The sequence below is a fragment of the Nycticebus coucang genome, chromosome 7, assembly GCF_027406575.1.
Source record: "Nycticebus coucang isolate mNycCou1 chromosome 7, mNycCou1.pri, whole genome shotgun sequence".
NCBI classification, from domain to species: Eukaryota; Metazoa; Chordata; class Mammalia; order Primates; family Lorisidae; genus Nycticebus; species Nycticebus coucang.
The window spans coordinates 19,671,638-19,685,239 of record NC_069786.1 but is presented as its reverse complement, the minus strand read 5'-3'; the positions used below and the strand labels follow the sequence as shown (position 1 = coordinate 19,685,239).

At 38.7% G+C, this 13,602-nt stretch overlaps 1 protein-coding gene across 4 annotated transcripts in view; it reads right to left on the bottom strand.

Annotated features, from left to right (window-relative positions):
• Nucleotides 1–13,602, bottom strand: part of CCDC93 (coiled-coil domain containing 93) — a 109,548-nt gene that overhangs the window by 44,385 nt on the left and 51,561 nt on the right. For all 4 annotated transcript variants that reach the window (XM_053597423.1, XM_053597424.1, XM_053597425.1 and 1 more), the window contains one exon: nucleotides 642–758. In XM_053597423.1, the coding sequence (XP_053453398.1) occupies nucleotides 642–758 (117 nt within the window). The remainder of the gene's footprint in view (nucleotides 1–641; nucleotides 759–13,602) is intronic.

Here is a 13,602-nt window from a genome sequence, read left to right as displayed (position 1 = left end):
GAAAGAAATCATTATATAAAAAGGTACCCATACTGGTATGTTTATCACAGCACAATTCACAATCACAAAGATATGGAATCAATCTAAGAGTCCATCAACTAATAAGCGATAAAAAAAGCACATATATACACAATGGAGTACTACTTAGCAATAAAAAATAATGAAATAAGGACTTTTGTAACAACTTGGATGGAATTGGAGGCCATTATCCTAAGTGAAATAACACAGGAAAAAAAATTTAATGCTGCTTGTTCTCAATTATAAGTAAGGGCTAAACTATGACTATTCAAGGGCACACAGAGTGGCATAACGGACACTAGAGACTCCTAAGGGGGAAGCATTGGAGGAGGTGAGAGATGAAACACTACCTGAGGTACAATGCACACTACTCAGGTGATGAGTATACCCAAAGTCCAAACTCTACCACTACATCATATATATCTGTAACAGAATTCAACTATCCCCTAAATTTATTTTTTAAAAAACCCAAATGGGCATGCATATGTTGTAATGAAATTTTATTTACAAAGATAGGTGGCAGTTGGATTGGCCTGAGGTCTATAGTATGCCAACCCCTATTCTGGAATCTCCTTCTAATCTATCACAAAGATCTTGTAAAATTTTAAAAAGAAAACACCAACCTCTTCAAGATGTTTGTTCTTCTGCAAAATCTGCTTGTTTAAGGAAATAACTTTCCGACGATGTAGCTGGGAGGTTCCTAATTTTTCTGGACTTTCTTCAGCTGAAAGCTCAGACTGCTGTGGGAAGAAGGGAGAGCAGATCCAAATGATTTAATTAGTTCACTTCGCTTCATGTAATCATTCCTTCCTCATTCTGGGCAAAACACTAAAGGACAGCCAGTCACACCAAGCCAAGGCATCTACAAAGCCCTGTTCAAAACTCTGATAAAAGAAGAGATTCTGAGACAATGACTAAGATCCCTATCAACATAATGTGCATTCCTGATAGTGGGAACAGCATATGCAAAAGCACAGGGCTATATAACTGTAATTATACTGATGTCATATCACCAATAGGTTGTCACCAGAGGGGCTTAAATAGGGGAATAATGAAAAGTGAGTCTCTCAACTAATTCCCCCCATCTACGATTCCACTCTCTTTTAACCATTTCTTATTTCTATCTTTAACAGGGGATAGACTTGAAAAAGATAAAAAGTGATTGAAAGAGGCCAAGTAGGAAAGTCCTGCAATTGTGTACATGAGGAGAGAATGGAGAACCAATGTCAGGACTGGAGGTGGGTGAGGGAGAGATCTCTGAACTGGCTGATGTGGTGAAGGTGGCAGCATTTCCCAAGAGAGGCAGAGTCCTTGTAGAAACTTTGCAAAGAAGGAAGCAGCTTGGTGTTGACACTGAACACAAGCACGTGCCTCAAGACTCCTGTGAGAAGTCTCAGGAAAAAGAAACAAGAAGGTGAATCCTACTGTAAGTGTCCCCTTAAAATATTTCTGGATGACTACAGACAGCTTGATTAAGCAAATACTATAACCCTATCTCCTTTACAGTAAATACCCCAACTCTATGCTAATCCTTGGTTTTAAGCCCAAGTTCAACAAAACTATAGTAGGATCTCTGTAAGCTGACCACCCAAAGAACTGTAACAAACTGGTCAACATACAGAGGTGGTCAAAACATAAGGAACTAGGCCTACTATACTGATACGTACATGATGTTCAGTCTATGAAAATTAGGTCAATTTAGGAGGTGATCAATGTAGGGAGGTGATCAACTATAGAGGTTCTATTGCATTTGAGTATTTGATTTGTCCTATATATTTTAACATTGGTAAAGGAGGGGAGCTTGAAAGTCTGGAATATTTACCCCTAAAGAAAAGGAATGGGAAAGTGAGAAAGAAAGAAAAACTAGATGGTCATAACCATCATTTATTTTGGTTAAGTATTTTTCAGAATAATTCAGCAGCATTATTAATGGATGGATGATGAACATTTTACTCCTTAAGTCCAGAGTCAGTAAACAACCAGCTGGGTATGACTGTGTAAAATAGTAAGGAACATCATTTTCTATCTTGTGGACTGGTAGGCAAATACAGAAAATAGAAAAACTAAGCATTTGGTATTATAACATATTTAGCCTTGAAACCTGGAACTTTGCAAATGCCAACATTACTTCAGCTTTCAAGATTTCTGGGAATAAGAGTTAACATTTTAAAATTAATTTTGGACACATCAAGATACTGAGAAGCTATAGTACAGGAAAGGAGAAAGTATTTCTCAAAATTATTGAAAGTATAAAAAGGGTGAAAAAGAGGAAAGCCTGCCCCCTCCCTATTTCCAAATCACTTGTCAGAAACTTAATTATAATTAACTAATTATATCTCCTGAACTAATTATATCCCCTGAACTATGTCATTAATTTGTCCATTTTTATATGCTTTTTTTCTTATAATTAAATTCAGCTTTGGATTTTAATATCCAACTTAGATTCCTTGACATTGAATTCCAAAGTGTCATAGACACATCCTCAGAGCAGTTTACTTTACTAGCAGAATTAGATAAGCCTTCCATTAATGGTTGTTTGATATTTGAAACAAACCTATTAATAATTCCCCATTCACTGGAAGTACCCCACATGATATGTCTCTGTGTTTGATGTGAGGATTATTCTTGAGTGTCCTGATCTCGAGCTGCCTGTCTGTCTTCCAGACTGAGATGTGGGCAGGCAAGGTCCATTCACTTGCCAGACTTCTTCCAGTCTGCGGGGGCTGAGTACATTCACTGAACTCTGTTCTGAAGCTATGGCATAGGTGGGATGGTGCTTTCAAGTCTAGCAAGTTTCCTGCTAATCAACTGCTCTTATGATCAAAGTACCAAAAGAATAAAAACTATATTCTGCACTGAATTCTATATTCAGCCTCTCTCCTCTCTTATTAGTACATCGGCTCACATATAGCTTTGTGACCTTCAAACTTTAATTACAAGAATGCTTCTCCCAGGAAAACCAGCAGCTATCTTGTTATCAGAAAAGATTTCTAGGCTGACTGGCTGGCTGGCTGGCTATCTCTCTATGTAGATCTGAATTTTGAGTCACATGTTCCCTCAAGATCCTCTCAGGGGACCTGGGAGGTCAAATCCCCTTTCCTAAAAATACTAAGATGTTATTTGCCTTTTCTATACTCATTTTCTTATGATTATACAGTGAAATTTTCCAGCTGTTACATGACATTTAATGTCATTGCTTTGATGCTGATATGTATTTATTGTTATTTGTAAATGAATTAATACATAAGTTATTGGGTCCTCAGTAAGTTTTAAGAGTTTTTAAATAGGTACTGAAACTAAAAAATGTTGGAACCACTATTTTAATCTAAGGAGGCTGGCACACTCAGGAATCTACCCATCAACTGGGAATCTACCCACTGGCTGAGACAGTCAATATTGTCAATAGAGTGGGCCCACCAACAGGCTGACCATCAATTATGTAATATTGAGAGGGGCAAAGTTCTTTCTGATTCTCCTCTTTCACTGGACCAGTAATTCAGAGAACCATTTCAAAGAAAATGCTTACAGTGCATGGAAAAAATCCTGAGGTCTCAATACAAACCTCTATCATATCTCTGTCACAATGGCATATGGTCCAAGGAAACATGAGCTTTCAAATATTTTCTCTTATCGCTAGGTAACAATTTTCAGTGCTCTGTGGAGTTCCTTAAATTTGCACTTAAAAAGCACTAATGTACACTAACATCAGCACATTAAGTGCCATTTCCATATCTGACATTTCCCTAGTCTAATTAAAGAAAATAATATGCACATGTACTTGCCCATGGTACATATAAATCTTGAGTTCCTCCATTTACCTTTGAACCTAGAGACAGTGCTATGGGAAACTGCTTTGTTTAATGAGAAGTTATTTTTAGACAAAGTAGTTTATTCTACAGCTGAAATGAAGAGACTTCTTACTCAATGGAAAGCTGACTGCTCCACTTTTCAAACATACTTTTTATTAAATGATCTAAACTTTTTTTTGTTTCTCTCAAACACCAAATACCCTCTTCAAAGCCAAGAGAACTCAGGCTGGTGAAGACAGACCTAGGTCCTTATAGCAGTAGGGCTCATTCAACAGTTCATGTCCTAAGAGTTAGAATGATAAAGGTGAAGACAACCAAGCTGGATCGTGAATAAGAAGACAAAGTTGGACAGATACAGAAGAGGAGAGGGGAATTTGTGCTAAATCCTTCTCAGAAAAAAATTAAATCCCAGGGCACCTGATTTCTGCTTGTTAAATGCATTATCTATCAAAGAATGCCAACCATCTACAAATATTCCATCTGTGTTTACACTAGAGTGAGGACTAAAGTGCCAATCTAATTTTGTTCAACAATTTCATATAAAGAACGTGCTTTCAAAGCCATAGTATGGATTAAGATGATTTCTAGTGCAGATTCAATGTTTTATATAATTGATAAATATTTACAACTTCTGCTCTTAGGGGAAACAGATTTAAATGTCATTCAATAATATTAGTTTAGTTCAAAATGTTAAATTTCTAAGAGAAATGAAACATGATTACTTTAGCTAAAACTATATGCTTTCATAATTGAAAGAGACCCAAAAGGTTATGTACATATCAACCAACTTCCTAATACAGGGATCTCTCCTGTATCACGCCCACACCCCACCAAATATGGTCATTAAGCTGACAGTAACAAAGAACCCCTATCTCATAGTGGTGCCAGAAGTTCTCTACACTAAACAGAGGCTTCCGTTTCTGGCACCTTGACTGAACCTTCAACTGAAACAAGTAAACAGATCATACAAAATACTTACTTTAATTTTTAATTTTTATTTTATTTATTTATTTTTTGAGACAGAGTCTCATTTGTCACCCTTGGTAGAGTGCCATGGCGTTACAGCTCACAGCAACCTCAAACTCCTGGGCTTAGGCGATTCTCTTACCTCAGCCTCCCAAGTAGCTGGACCTATAGGCACCCGCCACAACGCCTGGCTATTTTTAGAGACGTGGTCTCACGCTGGCTCAGGCTGGTCTCAAACGTGTGAGCTCAGGCAATCCACCCGCCTCAGCCTCCCAAGTGCTGGGATTATAGGCATGAGCCATTGCACCTGGCCCTATTTTTTATTTTTTTTGAGACAGTCTCACTTTGTCACCCTCAATAGAGTGCTGTCGCGTCACAGCTCACAGCAACCTCAAACTCTTGGGCTCAAGCAATCCTCTTGCCTCAGCCTCCCAAGTAGCTGGGATTACAAGCACCTACCACAACCCCCAGTTATTTTAAGAGACGGGGTCTTGTTCTGGCTCAGGCTGGTCTTGAACTCCTGAGCTCAAGCAATCCACCCACTTCAGGCTCCCAGAGTGGTAGGATTATAGGCATGAGTCACCATGCCTGGCCCCAAATATATATTTTGAAATTGAAAAAAAAATATATATATATATATGAGCTAAGAAGAATGCTAAGAAGTTCTGGAAGGTGAGAAAGTACATGAAGGTGGAAATCTAGGAAATTTATGTGTATCCACTGGAGTTGATTCTTTTTTCCTAAGCAGGTGAGCACAAAAAAATCAGATGAGCACAAACTTTGATTTTTACAATTCAGTAACAATTGCCCCACATAATCTTTGATGCAGGTTTAAGAAGTAAAAAAATCTTCAATGAGATTTTGTAACAATAGATCAGCATTCATGTAGTTTTGTAATCTAAATTCACACAGCAAGTCAGGACTAAAATAGATCCGGTTGAAGTGTCCCCAGGTGCTAAGTAGAAGCAAAAGCAGATCCTCCCTAAACAAAGAAAGCTTCAACCCTAGACCTCAAGGAATTTCTACAGATAAATTTCCAAGGAATATGGGCTCATAGTCAAAAATCAAAGGCATCCAAAAATCCAAATATGAACAAAAGCCAGCAAAAACGACAGTAGAATCAAATCTGCAAAGATTTACTCAAACACTGTTGCCTCCAAACATGCCCATTCCTTCCCAAAGCAAGATATTAAATCTAATCATTCTCCCTGTGACAGTTCAACTGGTCTAAAAGTATCCACAGCTCTTCCACCTGTCCTTCTATAATGAAATACTGGTATTTCTCACTATCTCAGTTGCTGTCCTCTACAGCCTAGTTCGTAAGTGACCTTTTGAAGCACTCATGATGAAGTGTGACCACCGCAGATAGAATTACCCACTTCCCCCACTCCAAATCCTCAGCCTCCCAAGCAGCTGGGCCTATAGGAACCACCACACCTGGCTAATCCTGACATCCACTGATGAAATTCCATAAATTTCAAAGACCTATTTATATAGCTTTTCTAAGTCTAAGGCTTTGTTCTGGGTACCATAGTAAGCAATACAGTATCTCTGCTCAGAATGCACATAACATTTAGGAGGCATGAACAAGATCCAAAACCTCCCACTTTTAGTCCCATAAACTATTGTCAGGTCAGATGGCATCCTTACCAAGTTAGGAATTGGTATAACTGATTTTTCTGAAATTAAACAGAACAGTTCACAATTATCTTCTCAAGTGATACTTTAAGTGATGTTCAAATCTGGACAGGCTAATACCTATGTCTTTATGAGAACTGTTAAGGATCCTTGAAATGTACAGGTTGCTGTATGGCTTAAGACCATCCCATCAGGTTTACAAATCACTAGCTGATACCATACCATTCTCTTTGTGGTTAGTTATGGTATACTGCTGAGCTTAGCCATTTGGAAGGAAAGAAATCTTGGAGCTATTTGGAAATGCAAACCATTTAGCTTTATTCTCTCCAGACGGAGAGGGTTCCTACTCTTGTAATTCTGATTACAGTTTTAGATCTCTCTCCCTACATTTTTGGCTTTTCAACTACCTCTTACTCAAATCTTATTATGTGTGGAGGATAGTGGTAGGTACTAGGGAAACAGAAAAAGACAAAGACCCACCTTTGTATGTTGACAGTTCAGTCAGGCAAAACTGACTCCCTGATAAAAAAAGGCACTGTAACCTCCACCTCTTCTTCCTCAATGCCCAAATTGTGCCACAGAGAAAAGGAGACTTTGGAAAGCTCTTCTTGCTCTTTCCTCTCCCTCTTTTCCTTTCTTCAATCAACAAATGTTTGTAAAAACTCCATTACGTTAGACACAGGGGTGTACTACAATTCTAGCCCTCGGGTACAGCAAACATTTTAGTCCTGGAAGGCAGGCACAGAACCAACGAAACAGTGCCCCTTGTTAGCAGGGCCCCAGTGGGATGAAGATGTGATCTCCACAACAATACAGAACAGACTATTTTAGGAAAGAGAATTACTCTTAATGGCTACCTAGCAAGTCTCCACAGAGTACACCAGGCATGTGTTAGCCTCCCTTAAGCAATTTATTGGTCATCATATAATGTGATGAGGCAGTGTCCAGAGTGACGGGGTTCAAACATCTGCTGGGGCCTCTACCCCTCCTGATCCAACTTGGGTTTTCCATCTGTGACCATGGCAGGAGGCTCCTCGGACAGCAACCTCTCCCTATCAACGATTCTCCCTAGCTCTACATACCAATGCTACTGCAAGTGGCAAAAACATTTTTTGAGGCAGGGCAGAATGATGGGACTGCAAACAGTCATGTCTAAATTTACTGGAAATCATACAGGTTCCAGCTCAGGTGTGATCCTCTAACAAAGCAATCAGGGTGTCCTGGTTGCTAAGCTTCCTGTGATTTTCTGACCCAGGCAAGGTTCCTGGGATATGGTATCTTCACTTAGTCTCAAGCCCTCCTTTTTTCCATTTCACCTCAACTAGGTAGGATTTAAAAAGTCATCTCTTCAGTCTGATTGTTATCAGGAAAAAAAGGGTCAAGGTCAGGTCAACCACTCTTCTTTGGGCAGATACAATTTTACAATTTGAATGACAATACAAACCAAGTAGCACCTGGCATCTACTTTGATAGCACACAAATTGTGTTATTCTGTAAGTTACCTTTTTACAGGTTGACTGAGTCCCTGCTGGGAGCTCCTTAGGACAGCATCCCTGACTTACATGTCACTCCATCTTTTCCCTATACCTGCAGCTCCCTGGATGTAGTATGTACTCAATAGGTGTCTGGTGAAAGAAGAAACTAATCTCATCTATGAAGACTTAAAATATCTCCAAAATGATAGCAATTTCAAATAGAAAGAATGAAAGAGTTATCAAACCAGGGTAGACAAATAACAACCTGAATGCAATAATCTCAAAGAGGACAGATGTTATATTAACAACTGATTATTTTAGGTCAATTCCACCCAATTTAAATAAATTTCCTGAGGGCCTAGTAAGAACAAAAAGGCTTTATGAAGATACCAACCACCATGTATGCCCAGCCACCTTCGGTTTAGTAACAATGATGCCTTCTTTGGGCAACTCCCTTTTCCACTCTGTCAGACGGACTGCCAATTACAGAACCCAACTCCTGGCCACAATAACTGGCCGGGGGAGAAATCTGTGTTTACAGAGCCGTGCACAACAGAGGAAAGTCCTTCCTTAGGATGTTCTATACTGAAATGAGAAAGGGGGCAGTAAGACTGAAACAATTTGTGGCCAGGCTTCCATGGTGATGACACAGAGTCAGACAAATGGGGCAAGGCGAAGGGCTAGGACAAGGCTGTTTGAGCCCTAGGACTAAGGAAGGCCCCCTTTCGCTTCTACCACCATGCTGGGCAGTGTTCCTATCATCCACAATCAAAAGAGGCCGTTTTCCCTTCTGGCTGCATTAAAAGTGGAATAAAATTCATCACGGCAAAGGAGGTCACGATCTGCTCTTATCAAATACAGCTGTCTGCATTCTCCAGCGACTTCCTTTGCTTTGTGTTTTTATATGCCTATCCTTGACCAAACCCAAGCTCTAATTACCTGATGAGATTCCCCAGGTGCTCTTGAAAGACTTGACTTTAAGACAGAGCAAAACTTCTAACTGCCAGAGGATGGCTCTCAAAAAAGGTCAGAAGCAACAATGCCAGAATTTCTTTATTGCTGGACAGGAAAGTTTTTAAAACCTATTAAGAAGAAAATTCCTTCCACAAATAAGTCCCTTGATGATCTAAAACACATCTCACTATGGAAATTAGGTCAAGATGTTCATAGTCTTCTGGTTAGGATGTTATCTTTAAAGAGCTGGATTGTTTAAAGAACATGATAATATAGTATTCTCCAGGAAACATGAAAAGCCACTCAGATACCCCAAATAGAAACATACCCAGTCTTCAGCAACTTAGGCATGTTGGCGTGTGAGTCCTTGGGCTAAGCCATGCCATTTTCATTTTTTTTTTTTTTTCGTTTGTTTGTTTCTGTGGTTAGTTCTCAGTATGTTCTGGCCTTTTACCTCCATGCAGCCCAAGGCAGGCAGTTGGATACCTAGAGTCTAAGGCAGTGATTTCCAATGTTTGTGCTGTAACACACCTGGTGTGCTGTGAGAAGATTTTAGCTGTGTCACAAAAATTTTTTAAAGTCACTAATTAAATTATTTTCAAAAGAAGTTCAAAGCATAGTAGGTATATTCTTTTTTTTTTTTTTTTTGATCAACATAATTTAAGTGTGACATGGAAGTTTAACTATAGGTTCAAGTGTGCTGAGATAAAAAAGGTTGAAAAACATGGGTCTAAGGAATCATGGTTATTGCAAAGCCTGGAAGGCAGACACTAAAGATGGAAGAGAGGCCATCCTTGCCTCCCCTCAAGTAAGTTCCACCCAGCCAAGGAGACACATTACAAAATCAGACAGTCTTGTAGTAAACCTGGAACTTATTAGCTGTATAGTGCTGGACAAATTATTTAACCTCTGTAACCTTTAGTTTCTTTCCCTGAAAAATGAATATATCACATACTCATGTACTAAGCACGAACACTGGCAGGTACTTGGCAAGGCTCCAAGGTTACAGAGAAAACCTGGTCCACATCCTTGTAAGCAGATAGTTTCAGTTACATTGTGAGTAAGTATAATGATGGAGGAAGGCAGGGGATTATAAGAATAAAATGAGATAATTTTTTAGAATTAAAAAATAATGAAAACCTTGAGAACTAAATGAGATAATGATATAAAAGGACCCACACTCAGGATAGATTCTGAATCTCCTAGGCAGATTTGTGCCTCTAGAGCTACAAAATGTTCCAAGATCCTGACTTATAGAGTTTTTGGCTGAGGAACAATTTAGTTGGCAGATTTTTAATGTTGTCAATGGTGTATAGTTAGTTATTCTTATGTGGCATTAGGAGCAGTCCCTTTGTACCCTTATAGGGACTTTGCACCTTCCCTGGTTCAGTTCTTTCTTCCCTTTTTTCTGGCTCCTAAAAGAAGAGGGGGATGTAAGATGGAAGTATTTTGGGGACAGTCAGCGTTTTTAGTTTTCTGTAATTCTCTATAAAAATAAATGCTATGATGCGGTGAAGTATTAGACATCAACAACAAAAGCACAATGGTGCCTCTTCTAGCACATTCTGGGAAGGGTGTTAGCCTTTGGAAACAAAGGAGATAGAGAAACTTGGCCTAGAGCCTACAGATACTCATGAATTATTTATCTGAGTGCTTTTTCACATTCTTCTTCCCTGCTGCTCTACAGGAACCATATTAAATTGAGTTACATATCTCAGAGACATGCTTTGAAACACGTGGATTATTTATCATGTTCCACTGTTAAAAGAATTTGTGAACTTCACCAATGAAAGACAAGTCTGGACGTGTCTTTTACCTCATTTTTATTTCCTAGTGCCTGTCGACTTTCCAAACACTTGTACCAGTCAGGCTGTTCAATTTATTCCTTGGTCACAAAATCATTTTCTTACTTTATCCTCCCCAAATTACCTTGTTCCTTCTCTTCACTAAGCAAAAATACATCCTGATGTGAGCCTAACCAGGTCTTCTCAAATAACTACTGCTAGCTTCTCTGCTGGGTGTTCCTCAGTCCCATCTCTACTTCCAAGGTTTATTACTAAGACCATGAGGTGGTAGCATCAATTTGACTTAAACACCAGTGTCCAGTTTCAGACCAATTTGTGACAATAAGATAAAAATAAAAGACAAGGTCCGGTGCCTATAGCACATATACCAAGGCTGGCGGGTTCAAACCTGGCACAAGCTAAAAAACAGTGACAACTGCTAAACAACAATGACAACTGCAACAAAAAAAAGCAGGGTGTTGTGGCAAGTGCCTGTAGTCCCAGCTACTTGGGAGGTTGAGGCAAGAAAATCGCTTAAGCCCAGGAATTTGAGATTGCTGTGAGCTGTGATGCCACAGCACTCTACCAAGGGCGACACAGTGAGACTCTGTCTCAAAAAACAAATAAACAAACAAAACAACAACAACAAAAGACAAATTATTGTACAGGAAGGAAAGAGAAATAAAACAAAAACCCAAATAAACAAACTGAGGTAGGCAACCCTACAGTGGCCCCATGATCCTTGCCTCCTGGTTTCACACCTGCTTTTGTACAATTCCTTCCCCTGGAGCATGGGAGGGAGCTATACCTCATTCTAACTAATAGAATACAACAAAGGCAACAGGACATATGTGATTACATGTGTGTAAGTCCTTTATACGAGACTGCAATGTCCATCCTGCAAAGAGACACCCTCCCTTGCTGGCTTTGATGAAGTAAGTGGCATGTTGGGGGAGGCCTACAAGAACTGGTGACCTCAGTTAAAAAGTCACAAAAAGCAGAATGCTGCCAACAACCATGTGAACTTGAAAGCAAATTCATCCATAGAAGAGGCACAGACTGGACTGTACCCCTGGCTAGTATTGCAACTATACCTTTGTTGAGAGTCACCATGGAACCTGCCAGGCTGTGCCCAATTGGTGACCCCAGTAATGAGGAGATGGTAAATGTATGTTAAGTCCTAACATTTGTAGTAATATTGCTCTGCAGCAATAGCTAACTACACAAACAGCCTGAGATTGAGAAAAGAGGCCCCTGACATCTGAGAACTAGCCTGAAAATACAACCAGCAAGGTCTTGATGCTCCTGTGAGTTGGCCTGTATTCACAATCACGTTTTGGTGTTAAACATACACACTGATACTAGTACTCTATGGCTGTGTGCAAGGATCAAGACAAAAACAGGACCACTCTGCAATCATGTTGGAACATGAACAAAAACATAAACACTGTCCAAATTACAAAAATGGCCAAGTATCCTCTATGCTGGCTAATATGTATACACAGCTTTAAACCTGATTCATTCTATTCCCTCCATGTCTTAGAGATAAGATTCATTTAGATATTCATTCATAGGCTCACAACTCCTTGTAGCATCCAAATGGAGCAAAGCTCTGCTTCCTTGAAGCCTCCTCCCAAATCTGACACAAGTCTATAGAAGGTCCTTCTAACACCCTCTTACTGAGATGCCCCATGGTTCCCACTGGTATGTGTTCTTCCTCTTACCCAGCTTGTTTAAGTGCAGGTATATTCCTATATATTCCTAGCTCAACATACTGGCAAACAATAATAAGCAAAAAAAAAAAAAAAATCAAGCATATAAGAACAGAAACATCAAACATGACTTTATCATAGAAAGTGCATAAAAAAGAAGCACAAACCAATAAAACAAAAGCCAATATACAATTTAAATTAAGGATAAAACACAAAAATAGAATGAACTTGTGTCTCAAAATGAGTAAAAAGAAATTATTTGATAAATAGTATTAGGATACATTTACCTGAGATTTAAGAAAAAGATATCAGATGAAAATTCAAAGCAGGTATATCATAAAGTTTTGATGATCTACACCTGCCTTACACATCTATTGAAGAAACTAATCCACTGTCCATCATTTTGGAATAACTAAAATTTAATTCTTATTTTTAAAAAATGTGATGCCGTAACTATGTAAGTAGCAAAATTGAAAAATAAAGGTTTAAAAGTGGAATAAATATGAAAAAAATGGCATTAGGATAAATGAACAACAATAGAAAAAACTAGGATATAGACTTTAGACTAAATAAAAAATGAACTCTATATAGGTTAAACAATTAAACATAATTAATAAGAGATTTGCTGAAATGGAATCAGAATCATGGAAATAAGCACAAAGAAAAAGACTGACCAGTTTAGGTACAAATTTCTTGCATATAATGAAAAACAATGTAAAAGTAAAATGAAGTACCCCCAAAATACTTGTATTACAGTGACAAAATATTTAAATCTAGAAATAGAGACTTTTTTCAGATTTACAAGGAAATCATCACATGAGCAAAGTCTATTAACAGACAATTCACAGGAGAATATATAGTAAACAAGTAGTCCTGTACTCAAAACTGGAACTTACTAGCTATAGGGTGCTGGACAAGTTACTTAACCTCCGTAACTCTGAATTGCATAGAACCATCTTCAGTCTTCTCAGTGGTCCAAAGAAGTGACATTACATGGCAGTTACAATAACAACTTAGACAAATGAACAATCAAAGCTGAAAGTGCTGGGGGCATGCTGGATAACGCCCTGCATCACAGACAGCATTTTATATAGTTACAATCTATTTGCAAAGCAACATAGAAGTGCCATAACTCTGTCATCCAACTCCTAGAAAATCCTTCAGCAGAAACTATCTGCTCAGATTTCACAACAACACTATCTACAATGACAAACAAAAACAACTTAAAAGCCTAAGAAGAACAAGT